The sequence below is a fragment of the Crocuta crocuta genome, unplaced genomic scaffold (genome assembly GCF_008692635.1).
Source record: "Crocuta crocuta isolate KB4526 unplaced genomic scaffold, BGI_CrCroc_1.0 scaffold866, whole genome shotgun sequence".
NCBI lineage: Eukaryota > Metazoa > Chordata > Mammalia > Carnivora > Hyaenidae > Crocuta > Crocuta crocuta.
In genome coordinates this window covers 794,162-809,362 of record NW_027531900.1, presented here as the reverse complement: position 1 = coordinate 809,362, position 15,201 = coordinate 794,162, and the positions used below count along the sequence as shown (strand labels likewise).

At 60.6% G+C, this 15,201-nt stretch overlaps 2 protein-coding genes across 2 annotated transcripts in view; both read right to left on the bottom strand.

The window, feature by feature from the left end:
• The window catches only part of CARD19 (caspase recruitment domain family member 19), a 24,923-nt gene extending 24,348 nt beyond the window's left edge, over positions 1-575 (bottom strand). Inside the window, exon 1 of the mRNA XM_077773951.1 lies at positions 453-575. Coding sequence (XP_077630077.1) covers positions 453-575 — 123 coding nt within the window. The remainder of the gene's footprint in view (positions 1-452) is intronic.
• SUSD3 (sushi domain containing 3) overlaps positions 397-15,201 on the bottom strand; it is a 16,646-nt gene continuing 1,841 nt past the window's right edge. Inside the window, exons 2-5 of the mRNA XM_077773957.1 lie at positions 5,881-6,069; positions 4,358-4,502; positions 3,756-3,905; positions 397-1,055 (exon numbers count right to left, since the gene is read on the bottom strand). Of these exons, the coding sequence (XP_077630083.1) occupies positions 863-1,055; positions 3,756-3,905; positions 4,358-4,502; positions 5,881-6,069 (677 nt within the window). The 3' untranslated portion in view covers positions 397-862. The remainder of the gene's footprint in view (positions 1,056-3,755; positions 3,906-4,357; positions 4,503-5,880; positions 6,070-15,201) is intronic.

Below are 15,201 nucleotides of genomic sequence, written 5' to 3'. Positions count from 1 at the left end.
TAAGAGACAGGACAGCTTCTGTCGAAGACTCTGATGGCTCTGAAGGTGTCCCCCTGTGCTGGGTCCTCCTCCCAGCCAGAAGTGGAGTCCAGTTGCCCCCTCGCTGGGTGGCATGCAGCAGCCGTGACCCAGTAGGACCCATAGGCCCTGGAAGGCACGGCTGGCATGCAGGACTCTCACCGTGGACACCAGCCACTAGTGAGCAAGGAGACCCAGGCCACTCGAGACGGGCACCGCAGGTGATGTCTCTGCTGACAGCCGCGGCACCTGGGCGTGAGCCGGCCGCTGACCGCGCTGCCCCAGCAAGCCCGGGGCCCCGAGCAGCGGGGACAGGAAGGGAGGTGCTCTAGACCCTAAGTACAACAGAGACTGAAAATCAAGATGGTGATCTTTACCTTTGTTTTTCCAGCGTTAGAATTGTTTATTTCACACCCCTCACCCCTTGTGCCCACCGTGCAGGTAACAGGCAGCAGCCCAGCTGGGTCCCTGCTCACAGGCCCCGGCCTGGCCTGCGGGGAAGACGAGGCAGGCAGCAGGAACCGAGGGGTCGGCTGCCCGGCTTCCTGCTCTGCCATAAATGCGATTTGCTTAAAATGTCCAGGAGCCAGCCAGGCGGGGCTGCACCTGGTTCCGGAAGCTCCTGTGCTGGTTCCAAGGGAGCCTCTCTATAAAAACTGTTCTGGGTGGTGCCCGAGGGACAGGACACCTCACGCGTCCCCAGCTCAGCGCCCTGAGGGGTCCCTACCCCGGAAGCTGATTCCACCGACCACTCTCAAGCCGGGCACGGGCGGAGGTGCAGGTGGCTGGGTGATGGGGTCGGCCTGGCCTTCCCAGGATGGAGGGCAGGCTCTGGCGCTGCCTGTCACCCGGGGACGTAGGCCGCGTGCTGCCTGGACATTCCTGCAGTGGGCCAGGAGGCAGGCAGGGAGAGCCGCGGCTCTGCCGTGTGCACTGTCGCCTGGGCACGGGGGGGCCCAGCGGGACGGGCGGTCCAGGGGTCCTTGTCCACACCGCGGGCCGTGCCGGCCATGTCTCTGGTGCCCTCACCCAGGTCTCTGCAGGAAGAAGAGGCAAAGCTTGGGGGAAGAGCGGGGACCCCGCGTAACCCGACCCTGCCCCATGCTGGGCACCCTGCCCGGCCTTCAGTGGGCTTGGAGTGGGCTCAGAACTGCCCTGAGCCTGAGGAGGCCCCTCCCTGGGCCTCAGACCCCTCACTCAGATGACTATGGGGTCCAAGGAGCAGCACGCCCACCTTCTAGGCTGGGAAGGCGCTTGCTGGGGTGGTGTGAGGGAAGGGGGCTTCGTCAGCATGTGCAGAAACCACAGGGGCCAGGTCTCGGGGCGGAGACAGCTTTGCTCTTCCAGGCTGTCCTCTGGTGGCCTGGGGCCAGATCACCCGCCACCTGCGTCTCTGGTTCCTCTATGCACCCCACCCCCAGCCCAGTCCCACTCTTCAGCTGACCAGAGCCTAGCCCCCACCCACCGGGCCCGTCTCCTGCTCGCACTGCCCTGCTGCTTCCCGCCCCCCTTAAGATGCGGTCTCTCTCCTTCCCCCAGCAGACTCTCCCACTCTGTTCACTTCAGGCATCACCTCCTCCAGGAAGCCTGCCCGGATCTCTATTCCCACCCACACCTAATTCTCAGAACAGCTCTAGGAAGTAGTAGGAGTTAAGAAGTTATCCGTTGGTTTAATGAGTAAATAAATGAATCAGTTAATTAGTGGAGAAGAAAGACTGCTTTGTGGACTTTGGAGCCAGACAGCCTGAGTCCAAACTCAGCTTTACGCTTGGCAATTAAGTGTGATTCTGGACAAGTCTCTTAAGAAGGGATGGAAACAGTGCCCACTGCTAAGGTTAGAGTAGCACCTGGCCCGCTGGGAGTTGCTGGCAAGCATACAGAGAACAGGAAGGTCAGGGGCACACCTGGCCTCCTTCAGACAGCTCCACTGTCCTCGACAGGGGCCTCAAGGCCCCGGGCCTTACCTAGGAGGGTACATGTGAGAGGCAGCCGCTCCTCCCCCCACTGAACCAGTGCGTCCCCAGCTGAGACACAGCACAGTGTGTCACAGTCTGTAAAGGGAAGGGAAGGCGCCACTGGGTGGGGGTGACGGGAAAGCTCTGAAACTCGCCCAGGGAGCCTGACCGTCTGAGAAGGGGATGCATCAGCCGAGACCCCGCAACGCGGCCGGAGCAGGAAGGCAGCTGTCCCCAAGACACCAGAGCTCCCAGAACTGAGCCGTCACCAGCCGGCACCTCGCGGAGTAACCCCGAAGGACTAAAGCCAACAACACATCTGGTGGCGAGCGTGTGGGGATCGCCGCCTCAGCGTTAACCGAGGAGCCGCTGAGGAGCGTGAGGCCGGCACCTGCTAAGGGATCGAGCGGGAGACAAGTCCTGACACCTGGTGATGGCGCAGCCGCAGTGAAAATGGCTCAAATAACTTGTGCTGGGCTCCTGGAGAAAGAATGTGGAAATAAAAACATCCAGCCTGTTGGCCTAAACGGTCCATTCTTGGGCGGTCCCAGATGTCATCTTGAAAAAGGAAAGCCACTCTAAGTAGGCGCAGGCGTTCACCCAAACCCGAGTGCAGTGGCTGGAACGTCTGGGGTGACACTCACGGACCTCGACCACGTGGCGCGTGGGTGGGAAGGCAGCGTTCTGCCACGCCACCCTGACCTACGCCTAGTGTGTGTCTGAGGTGCATCTGGACCCGCGGGGAGGGAGACGGGAAATCAGTGCCTTCCCGCGGGCCAGACCCCACACTCCAGCCATCGCCAGGCCCCGGACCACACAGCCGCGCCTCAGGGACAGGAGCAGGATGAGCAGTGCCGGCCGCTGGGCGGGGACGGGCGGAGGGAAAGGCTCCCAGATGAGTCGGGGACAGTGACTGTGAGTGTGGCAGAAGGCCCCTTACATAGTCCCTCTGCTTCTCTGTGTTCCCAGAATAAAGTTCAGGGAAGAGTTCGGAGTGACATGTGAACAGCAAACCAGAGAGGAAGGGGAAAAGCCAGAACTCAACCTCATTCCTCGCGGAAGGGAGCACAGAGTCGCGGCACAATTAGAATCACCCTAGTGTGACGCCAGGCCACAGGTCAGAGGCCGTGGGGGCAGCAGAGTGGCCCCTTGCAGAGTCCCCTCCCCATCACGTGATATAGACCTGCCTCGACGGAGAGGCCCCAGAGCGTGTGACCGCGGGGCGCCAGCCTGACCCGCGTCTGTGACCCGCAGCAGCACCTCCAGAGGGCACGTCCCCTGAGTGTGGCTGTGCAGGAGCCTGGCAGCCCAGAACCCACAGAGGACAAACAGCCCGCCCCAGCGAGGGCCCAGAGCCCTAGCCGCCGAGGCCAGAGGGCACCTGCCGAGAGCTAGGACACCGGGAGCTGTCGTACGGGCAGCCCTCGTGCAGCCTCGACCGGACTCCTGGAGTCAGAGGAAGGGACGTAAGGAACGCCCTGTCCTGGTTCAGAAAGTGTGGGCCCGTGCAGGGAGCGCCAGACACGGAGCCCTGCCGGGGGGGGGCGGGGGGGGCTCCTGTCTGCAGGTCCGAGTTCCCGGGACAAAGGCGCCATGTGGCAGGGGCCCCAGGCACTAGGGTGCGGAGCATGCACCCCGGGACAGAAGGGCCACCAGGCCCCGGCATGGGGACCGGAGTCGAGGCCCAGGGGAGGCTGGGCAGCCTGTGGGGTGACAGGCGTCCTGACCGAGCCGGGCCCCCTGCCCTCACCTCCCACCCCCCCCAGCCGTGCCCATGCCCACGTGGTGAAGCTGTAGTTGTCGTGTGCCTGGCCAGGGTGGCCCCCGGGGTCCCCGCCGCCGCCGCTGTTGTGCGGGCCCTTGAGGCCGAGGTAGGAGGCCTGCACCGTCTCCAAGTCCCCGGCTCTCAGCTGGAGCCACAGCTGGGTTGCCCTGGGGAGAGACGGGGAACGACATTCAGGACGCCAAATCCTCTGCAAGGTGGTTGGTGAGCCGGCCTCTGGCTGTCGCCCCCCTCACCCGGCCCCGCTCACGGCCCCGCTCACCCGGCCCCGCTCACCCGGCCCCGCTCACGGCCCCGCTCACCCGGCCCCGCTCACCCGGCCCCGCTCACACACCCCACGGAGCACAGGCCGCAAGAGGGCCCAGACTGAAGGAGGCCCAGACGGGACCTGTGTGCATAGCCTGGTTAGGAAAGACGTTCCAGAACCGTGAGGCTGCTGTGCGGCGGCACTTGGGAGCCGGGCTCCCTGAGAAGCCAGGGCAGCCCCAGTGCCCCTGACACCCGCCGGAGGCCCAGGGCACGGACGGAGGTGCCTGCGGAGCGCCCTCTGCCCTCGGGCTCTGGCGGCAGGGAAGGCTGGAGGCTGCTGGGGCCTGTGTACCTGTCGGACGGCTGCTGGCTCCTCTTCATGCACCTCATGAGACAGCAGGTGAGGAAGGCCATGGACATGAGGAGGATGATGGCGCAGCTGACGATGGAGGCGATCACGGCCACCTTGAAGCCGAAGGTCTCGTACGGCGGCACGGCTGCGAGGGAGACAAGCGCGCCTCCTGCACAGGCTCACCGAGGCCCTCAGCAAGTCCCGCTCCGCGGGGGAGGCAGGGAGGCAGGTGCTGGTGGCCGCGGCTGGCAGGGAACACTGTCCCCTAAAGAGGCGGTGTTTGGGTAGGGTTTTGGAGGGTGTGTAGGAGTTCACAGTGGCACACCAGGAAAAGCTCTGACAGGAGTTCAGTGATAGCCCCGTGTCCTCCACATGCCAGCCACATGCCAGCAGACAGCCCACGGCCTGTTTCCACGATGCCCCAGGCTGGTAAGTCCTTCAGGGGCCTACGTGCCTTCTCAGGTCACTTTCTAGGAGGCTCAAAAGCAAGAAGAATGCCTCTGTTTGGGGCCAAACGGCATCTGCCACTTATCAGCCGTGTGACCTCAGTGATGGGCCGAGCAGTGGCTCTACCAGGTTCTAACGGGTGTTCTGGGAGGACGAGGCCTAGGGTCCTAGTCTGAACAACTCTGCACACCCCACCCCTGCCCCCTGCCTGAGCTAAACACAGGCCACCCAGGCCAAAGACCTCCCCTGGCTGCCCCTGCAGCTGCATGTCCATCTTCTGGTCTGTGGGGCACCTCTTAGGGCCCTCCTTGCCCTGCCCGGCCATGACAAGCACCCGGAACACAGGTGCCATTATCCTGAGTCCCGGCCCAGAACATTGAGTCAGCGTGGTCTCGCCCCCCCCCCCCCCACCCCCCCGCCAGGAAGTGCCATATGAGACTCCCATGCTGAGGCCTACAGGCCCTCAGAGAGAAAGCGCCATGTCTGTGAACCCGTTACGTTGGAGCCTAATCTGACATTCTCCTTCTCGGAGGTTGATCCAGCACACAAGCATTTTAAAGGCTCTGAGAAGTACTGTAGCCTGTTAATCTAGCATGCTCTAAACGGAGCGCTCTTTGATGCCCAACACACGTCAACACAATACAGTGACCTCTCTTTGGAAAACCCTTCACCACCCTTACAACAAACACAACTCGAAAGCTAGAAAGCTATCTCCTCCCAACTGGGAGCCCAGGGCCACGAGCACTCTGGCCCTCAGTGTCCCCAATTCTAGAATCTGGAGCACACACAGTATCCTATTAACGTCTGCCACAGGCATGCATAAAAGAATGAATGAATGAACAAACAGTGCTGCCCGCTTAGAAGATTACAAAGGACACTTTGTAGCTCTTGGAGCCGACAGGCCAGGTGGGAGGCAGAGCCATAGTTGAGGCTGCTGGGCTTTGAGTCCACATGCAGATGTGGGCCCGGTGGGGACTCATACCCACCACACCCCCTCCCCTCCAGGATGCTCGCGTCCCACCTGACGGGATCAGCCGCCCCCCACCCCCTGCAGGCGCTGGGGGAGCGGGCCTCACACTTGCACACGGGGCTCACTGAAGACCACTCCGCGATGCTCCCCTTCCAAGCACAGGTGAGGAGGCCGGACCCAACCATCTGGTGGCCTGAGGGGCAGTGGAACACGATGACAGTCCCCACAGAAGTGCCATTGCCACGAAGGATCTGGAAGGTGCCCCGTGGGGGTGGCCGCACCTCTGTGCACGTGCCTAGGGAAGAAGAAAGCAGAGGTGAGGACCCTGCGTGGCAGAGGGTGGGCAGGACCCCCGGCTGGAATGGGCGCCGCTGCGCTGACAGCCACACGACGCTCTGGGGAAGGCGCCACAGCCCAGGCCATGGGGCGTGGCGGCCACTTGGCTGTCAGCCTGGGGGCAAACGTGGAGGTGATCCCAACATTAAGAGAGCTTTAGAGGTTCCAAAGACCACGGTGTTGAAAAAAAGAATCTGTATCAGAAGATAATAAAAGCAAATACAGGTGACTCTTGAATAACACGGGTTTGAATTGCTCGGGTCCATGGATGTGTGGACTTTTTACAGGACAGGACTGTAAATGTATTTCCTCTTAGTTACGACTTCCTCAGTGATGCTTCTTTTCTCTAGTACATAACCCGTCTGACACACAGGATAGGTGTGAACCGACTCTTAACGCGATCGTAAGGCTTCCAGTCAACAGTAGACATTAGCGGTTAAGTTTTCAGGGAGTCGGAAGTTATATCCAAGTACCAACTATGTGGGGTCAGCGCCCCTAACTCCTGTGTTGGTCAAGGGTCAAGTGCACACAGTTCGTATCTAACCAAAAGGGGAGTATGCATGGAGAGTGAAAAGGAGAACTTCTGTTGCTCTAATAACGAATCACAAACAAGCTCGGGGGAAACAACTGGGAAGAGATCGGGAGAGCGCAGGATGAAGGCCCAACCCCCTTACTTGCCGGCATCTTCGGACACATCCTCAAAAGCTGACCATCCGAATAAAAAAGAATGGCTAACACGGGAACACACACTTCACAGAAGAAACACAAGGAGCCGAGAAGCAAGAATGCGTGTCCCCACAGCAGCTGAGGACGTGCGGACTCAGACCTCGTCTTTCGCTCCTGGAGCTGGCCAATCGTAAGAGAAAAAAGACCATGCGCCAAGCTCGAGAGGCCTGGGAACGTCCGCTCTGGGTGCAGAGCCAAACCTTTCTGGACGAGTCTGGGAAAACGTGTCAAGAGCCTTATGTTGTGGATCGTCTGAGAATTTAGCCAAAGGAAAGAATTATGAATCCGCAGCCAGGATTTCGACACCAGGATGTTCACGCCCACGAACACAGAAGCCACCAATGTGCCCAGCTGTGGGCCCGTGCGGCCAATCAAGGCACAGCCTGGTGACAAATGCCAGCCGTGCCGCCCTCCGTAAGGACGCACAGAGACGTGTGAACGCAGTGGCAATCACAGCACCTTCACAAAACCACGGTGACAACAGCTGGCACTTACAGGGAGCCCACGGAGCACGGGAGCTGAACTCACGCCTCGGCACTAACGCCTCAACCTGACGGTGCCTTCCTGGGGAACCACCATCCTCCCCACTTGACAGGCTGGGAAACCGAGGCTACACGGCTCCTGTGTTGCAGGACAGGGATTCAGGACCGGCAAGGCGGCTCCAGCCTGCCTTCTCAACACACGAGCGTGTACACGGACACACGCACGCAGCCAGGTGCCCTCCGTGCCAGGTCCCCCGCTCAGCACAACGACCGGGGAAGGTGCCAGCCACGACGCTCTGCCGTCCGCCTGGCACGCTGGGACCCGGCCAGGCTCCCGTGCCCAGCAGCCCGCGCCCACCGCCCTCCCCGTGTTCATACGGGGGGCAGCTCCAGGCTGGCTCCTTCGTGTGTTCCGGCCCCCACACTTGGACACGTTTTCGCAATCCACAGCCAACTCACCAGCATACCCCGCGGGCTCTGCTTCTGAGATCTGTGCTCAGGACATCCGCAGGGGCCTGGAGTGCCCCTCAAAGCCACCTCCACCTGGAGGCAGCCACCAAGGCTCCATCTGTGCCGGGACCTCATTTCCTGGGGGCACACCCAGGACCGCCCAGGACAGCGGCTGTCACTCGGAACAGCCACACGCGTCCAGAGGAGAAGCCAAGGCAGGGGAGGTCGAGCAGCCCTTGCCCAGCTGCGCTGGCTTTGCCCCACCCAGGGCGAGGTTGTTAAGGGACCGTAGCCCTGAGCATCGGCGGCTTTGTGCTGTCAGGAAAACAGCAGGAGCCAGGCTGCCCCAGCCCTCGCCGTGGGCGGTGACCATGAGTGAGTGACAGCGTTTGGCTGTGCCTCCCTGGGGTGCACCAGTCCACGCCTTGCTCTGCCCCCCCCCCCAAGAACAGGGGGCTCACTGGCTGAAACGTGGGGCAGAATGTGAGCTGGGGGCTGACTCCTGGCTCAGCTCAGATAACACGGGGCACCTGATGAGTGCTTTGCTGTGGTCCAGCCCTGTGAGCAGCGCCGTCCATCACAGCACCTGACAGATGGGGAACTGAGGCACGGCAAGGCTCGACGACGTACCGCGGGAACTGGCCGCAGCTGTCCCCGTCTGCCCCGCAGCGGGGAGGGTGCGAGCCTCTCCGTCCACAGGCGTCCACCACCAGCATCACTACCCCCACCAGCAATGCAGCCCTGATAGAATGTTCCGGTCAAGAGGCACCCTCATTCCCAGCCTTGTGCAGCACTCCTAACCATCCCAGAGGACGGCACAGAAGAATCATTATCCCCATTTTGCTGTGAGGAAACCAAGCTCCCACAGGGGAGGGGGCTCAGAATTAACTCAGCAGCACAGCAGGGCACCCCTCCCAGAGCGGGTCTCTCCCTTACAGACCACACTTACAAAGTAATAAGACAGAGTCAACAATCACAACAGAAAAGAACAGGCAAATCAGAAAAGAAAAACCAATGTCTCAAAAACCAGGGGCGGAGCAATTCGTTTAAAAAAATTAAATAAAAAGCATTCACGTCAGAAAGGAAGAAGCAAACCTTCTCCAATTAATGACACCATCTTGAATCTAAAAATCCCCAGGAACCTACTAAACACCTACAGAAACTAGTAAGTCCAGCAAGGCTGCGGAGTGCAATCTCCACACATAAAGCCCATCATATTTCAGCACATCGGCGGCAAACAGAGGAGAATGAAGAGAGCAATTCCATTTACAGGAGTGTCCAGAGGAATACATCGCTGAGGAATAAAATGAACAAAAGAATAAAACTTAAACCCCAAAACTACAAGACCCTGTTGGCAGAAATAAAGGTCCCACAAAGAGGCACAGCTGCACGTGCCCGAGGGCCGGGAGACTGACTGCCACGCTCGCCTCCCCTCATCTACAGAGGCACCATGACCCCTCCCAGGGTGCCATCTGCTGCCTTTCCAAAAACGGGCAGGCAGGTCCTAAAATTCATAAGGAAATGCAAAAGACCTAGGATAGCCCCAACAAAAACTATCTTGAAAAGCATCAAAGTTGGAGGACTCACACTTTCCTGTTTCAAAACTTTCAACAAAGCTACGGCGAGAGAAAGGGACAGATATGGAGCCAATGGAGCACAAGTGACAGTGTGGAAATGAGCTCTTACAGTCAGGAGAGCTTCGACCAGGGCGCGAGCACAATTCAGCGGGAAGAGAACGGTGTTCCAGCAACTGGTGCTGGGCAACAATACTCACACGCGAAATAGCGCTGCCCCTCTCCCCACACCAGACACAAAAATGAACTTCAGGTGAATCCCAGACCTAAGTATAAGAGCTAAATCTGCAGAACTCTCAGACAGAAGCAGAGCAATACATCTACCTGACCTTGATTCGACACCAAAAGACTAACAACAAAAGCAGAAAACAGATAAACGGGACTTGACTGAAATTAACAACACTTGTGCTTCAAAGGCCATGATCAAGAAAGACAAGCTACAGAGTGTGAGAAAATACTTGTCAACCATACATCTGAGAAAGGACTTGTGTTTAGAGTGCATAAGTTATTAGGCAGAATTATAAGTTAATTTTTTTTTTATTTGAGAGAAAGAGCATGCGAGAGGAGAGGGGAAGAGGGAGAGAATCAATCATAAGCAGGCCCCTCATTCAGTGTGGAGCCCAATGCGGGGCTCGCCCCAACACCCTGGGATCATGACCTGAGCCGAAATCAAGAGTCAGATGCTAACCGACTGAGCCACCCAGGTGCCCCGTCAAATAGCCAAATTTAAAAATGGGCAAAGTATCTGGATAGACATTTCTCGACAGATATACCAGTGGCCCCAGATAAGCATGAGGCTCAACGTCATTCCTTCAGGAAAATGCAAACCAAATCACCAGGGAGGCCCTGCTTCACATCCAGCAAGCACCTGTCCGTGAAAAGGACAGACGGGTAACGGGTGTCCCCGGGATGTGGAGCACCTGGAACCACGCACCCTGCGGGGGGTGGGGGGGGGAGCACAAATGAGCAGCCACTCTGGCCGCATCCCCGGCAGTCATACTGTCACGTGGGGAGGTACCACACGCTGCAGTGCTGCCCCGCCCAGCTACACGACCCAGGTGAAAACACACCCACACACAGGCCTGTACACACAGGCACAAGACAGCGTCATTCACAAGGGCCAAACGGTGGAAACCACCTGAATGTCCACATCGATGAGTGAATGGATAGACAGAAAGTGGTACAAGCCGCACAGGAGCATCACCGGACAATGAAGAGGAGAAGAGCGGTGACACAGGCGAGCTGTTATGAAGACAAGACGCTCGGTGCCTGAGCCTCAGTCGCAAAACCTCAGGGGGTCACACTCCGTTTATCCGAAGTGTCCAGAAGACGCAAATCCTCATAGACAGAAAGCAGATTAGCCAGGGACGGGGGGAAGGGAGGTGGGGGCCTGCTGGGGGTGCGCCCCTTCTTTCCGGGGTGGTGAAACGCTCTAAAAAGGACCGTGGGGACGGCTGTGCCCATCTGCAAATGGGTAGAAACCACTGAGCTGCACACGTTAAACATACACTTTAAGTGTTACATCTCAATAAAGCTCCTAAAAAATTCCAGAAAAATACTTGTGTCAAGCGAAGAAACACAAATTTAAAATGTAAATTTTAAAATTTAAAAGGTATTGTTTAAAAGCCCCTTAGCTTGACCAAGATGGAAGACTGGGGTACAGGGCGGGGGGAGGGCAGGGGAGCCACCCTGTGCCCCGAGGTGGACACTTCCCTTCCCGCTTCCGCTCGCCGGCCTGGGGCTGGACGCTGCGGACTCCAGGCTCCTGACTAACTGCCACGCGAGCGAACGAAAGGTGGCCCCAGCCACCAGGGCTGCAGCCAGCGGTCCCACCAGGACCCCTGGACACAGACCCCGGCTGTCCTTCTGGCCAGGAGGCGGGCAGGACGTTTTGGAACTGGGCACAGAGCATGGCAGCCACAGGCCGGCCACGTGGCCCCTCCCCCAGGGTCACCCGGCAGCCAACACTTCCTGGTCCTCAATTTAGAGCTGCCACTTCTGCTTCTGGGGCCACTAAGCAGCCTTTTTTCAGTACCGCCGGCGTGGCCGCCTGGGGAGGGGCTGGCCAGGGGGAGAGCCCCTGGGGTGCTCACAGCTCCCACACCAGCGCCTGGGCTGCACAACCAGAACTTTCTCAAGAAGGTCAGGAGCCCTGAGGGGACGGACTAGAGTGGTGGCAGAGGTGATGAAGCAGCCTGGTGAAATGTCAAGGGCAGGGTCAGGCTGGAAGGCGTGGTAATAAATCCGTTCACTCTGCGGTGCAACTGTGATATTTAAGGCAAGGGGAGAGAGCCTCCAGCCAGCGTCACTGCCGCATCTCACTGCGTGCCAGCCAGGGCCCCGCCCGGACCCCCTACCCGCACCGGCTGCTCTGGGCCCGCGACCTGCCTGGAAGGACCCAGACAGCACTGCCACCACAGGAACAGCGTCGCCCCCTGTGCAGGGTGGGGGGTGGGGGGCACTGTCAGTCACATCCTGTGCTGCCGGTTCCACGGCGGTGCCTTCTCCACCCAGGGGGCGGGGTCACACATCTGAAAGGCAAGAAGTTCCTCCCTCAGGGTGTCAGGGCCATAAAGGGACGGAGAGAGGGGGCCTCCGGGAAGGGGAGGGGCGCCCGAGGGTGTCAGAGAGACTCAGGGCGGGGAGCTTTAAGTGCAGTCCTGCCCCCCACGCCCCAGCCCTGCGGCCTCCAGTTTCCAGGCAGCGAGCAGGGATAGTACCCGCCAGAGGCAGGGAGCCACACAGGGGGAGAGCACAGCGCCCGGGGAAGCGACCGGGCGTGCGAGGAGGGGGAGGCGCGCGGCCCACCGCCCCCCAGCTCAGGCCCAGGTAACCCCAGGGCCCGGATGGGAGGCAGGAAGGTGCTCCTGCCCCTGCTGGAAAAGCCCCCAGCCCCCAAGCCTCAGGTCCTCCCCACTGGGTGCTCCACCACATCCCGGAGGCAGGTCCCGGACCAGGTCCTCACTTTGCTCAGACTCAATTTCCCCATCTGCAAAACGGGGTAAGCTGCCCCTCCACAGTCATGAGACCTCAGACCATGGAGAGCTCAGAGCAGTGCCTGAGCTCAGAAACCCCCCCAGGAGGGGGCTCAATGCCTCTTTCTGAGCCCCCAGTCCATGGCACCCAAGACACCTGCACCGGCCGGCCTCCACCCTCAGGCTCCAGTGGGGTCTCCCGCATCCCTTCCCTGGGCCCAGTGTACACTGCAGGGCCCCCATGAGACCCTTCCACAGACCGGCGACACACGGCCAGGCCAGGCCAGGGCCGGGAGGTGATACAGTGCTCTTCAGTCACGTATACCCAAGGCCCCTCCCAGAGACATTCTGGAGAGTCACCAAGGCCGGGTGGATGGGCACTGGCAGAGCCCATGGCCTCTGACACTGCAAACCCAGCTTCCGCTCACTGACCCCTTCCCAGCCTGGAGACCCCAGACTGCATCCCTGGCTTGCCAGTGGCCCCTCCCTTGATACCTAAGAGGCGAATTCCAGCTCCTGTCATTGCTGAAAACCCTCCCAGACAACCCTCCACCCCCACCCCGGGCCAAATCTCCTAGGCCTGCCCCTGCAGGGGCCCCGGCCCCACACAGTCGCTCCCCTGGCCCCCCTGTGGCTGGCCCAGGGCTCTGCACCCCCTAGCCCTTCTGGCTGGAACTACGCACCTCTCAACCTTTGGTGCATTTTTCCTCGGGCCCTTCATGGCCCCTCTTTTTTAATGACCTCTTTTTTATTATGTGCAAATAAATCTTAAAGCAGGAAAAATAACGAGAAAAACAAAGTGAATGGATTTGCTGCAAAGACAAACCCAAACCAAACGCTGCGGGCTCCCTGGACAGTGAAGGAGCGCCGGCCGGCCCCACCTCCGTCCCCAGCCTGGCCAGGACGCCCCCCGTCCCTCACACATGGGGGGGGCAGGGCCTGCCCTGGCGCTTCCCCAGCCCCACTGGCCAGCGGGGCGAAGAACAGGCAAGCTTGTTAATCTTTTATCTGGAACCTTGGGCCACAGGCCTGCCTGCCTCGTCCTCCCTCCCGGAGCCCACACTGCCCTCAAACCCTGGCCTCACCCCGGAGGACCTGGTAAATAAGTTACCTTTTCTGCCTTGGGAAGAGGTGCCCTGGGGCCGCTCACCACCGGCCTGGGTCCCTGCGCCACTGGAGGGTGGCTTCCTTGCTCTGCGTCTGGATTTCCCCAAACCGGAGAGGGAAACCCAAGGAGGACAGTTCAAAGGGTGACGTGTGCTCTATGGAGGGTGGGACCCCAAGACCCCAAAAGGGGGGACAGCCACACGTGAGGGAGCCCACGGCCCGGCTGTGTGTCCGCAGGCTAGGGACTCACCCGCGCTGAGCACGTCTCCTCCCCCTCCGAGGACAGGCCCGGACTTTGGCCTCAGTGGGGACGGGGTCTCCCAGGCACTCTCCGCAGCTGGCAGGTCAGCTCCCACCAGCGGGTTTTCCCAGGCTGGTTCCGACCCAGGAAGAGAGCGCCGCCCAGAGCCCCCCGGGGGAACGCGGAGACAGGAGGCCAACTCGGTTACCACCACTCTCCCTGGGCCTCGGTCTCTCCTCTGGGAAGTGGGCGCAGGTCAGCGGTGCGCCCAGGGCACGTCCCCCGCCATCCGGGTCCTCCTGTGGCCCCTTCCCAGGCCTCTTCTTCAAGGCCCTTTCAGAAGTGGGAGGGGGTTCCCTCCGGCTGCTGGAACCCTGCGTTCCCTGCAGGGCTGCGTTCCCGCACAATCTCTCCCATCAGGGAGTACAGGGGCAGCCCCGGGACGGGGGCCAGGGCCGGCGGGGGCCCGTGGGGAGCGCAAGGGTGGCCTCCGCAGTGAGCTGGGCACCCAGGCCTCCACTCAACAAACACTTAAACCCCTCCTGGGAGCCAGCCTCCCCACCTGCCCTTCACGGCCCACACCTGGGCGATGAGGGAAGAACCTGGACCAGCCAGGTCCCTGCAGCTGGACTTGGAAGAGCANCCCGGGCCCTCCCTGACCCCCCTCCCTGCCAGTCCACAAGGCCAGGGGCGGGTATACAGCACCCACTAAGCACATGGGGAAACTGAGGCCAAAAGCAGAGAGGCACATCCCAGGTGAGAAGGGTCTTTGAATTCCAAATGCTGGGGTAGGGCTAATGGGCTGGGTCCCCCAGGGCGGGGACATAGGAGACAGGGACAGGGGGTCTGAGGCAGGGAGACAGGGACTGGCCCCCGAGACACCCGCACGCCCACCCCCAGGACTCTCAGCAAACAGTCTTTAGTATGCAAGCACATCAGGGCCTCCCCGTCCCGTCCGGGGCTGGTCTTGTGCAAGTCCCTCCACCTCTTGGTCAACACCCACCTCCCAGGCAGTGCTGCAACCCTGGGTCCTCACATGCACCAAATTCGGTATCAGGGGGACGGAGAGTCAAATAAACCCATCTCACCAGGCCAGGGGCAGGTCTCAGCTCTGGCTTCGCAGAGTCCAGCACCACTGCTCTGCCAGCAACTTGCCTCCCTGGGCCTCAGTGTCCCCACGTGAGGAGCTGCCGGCCACGGCCCCCAGGGCGGGACCTGTTTTAGGCAGCACTGGCAGCATCCAGGGGGTGTGGCCTGGGCCAGCCCTGCGCCTGGCCTGGGGCACAGGTGTGCGGGGACCCTCGCGCGTAGGGGGGGCAGAGTCCACTCAAGTGAGCCTCGGGGACATCTGCTGCTGTTTCTAAGAGCTGAACTTGGGGGCGTTCATGCAGTGAGGCCAGCCTCCAAACCTGGGGCTCGGACGAGTTGCCTACACCGCAGCCGAAGCACGAAGGGGAGCCCTCTTCAAAACATTCTCGAAATCAATCACGAAGTACGCCAAGTGCCAGCCCTCCCCGCTTCCGGAGACCCCGGACT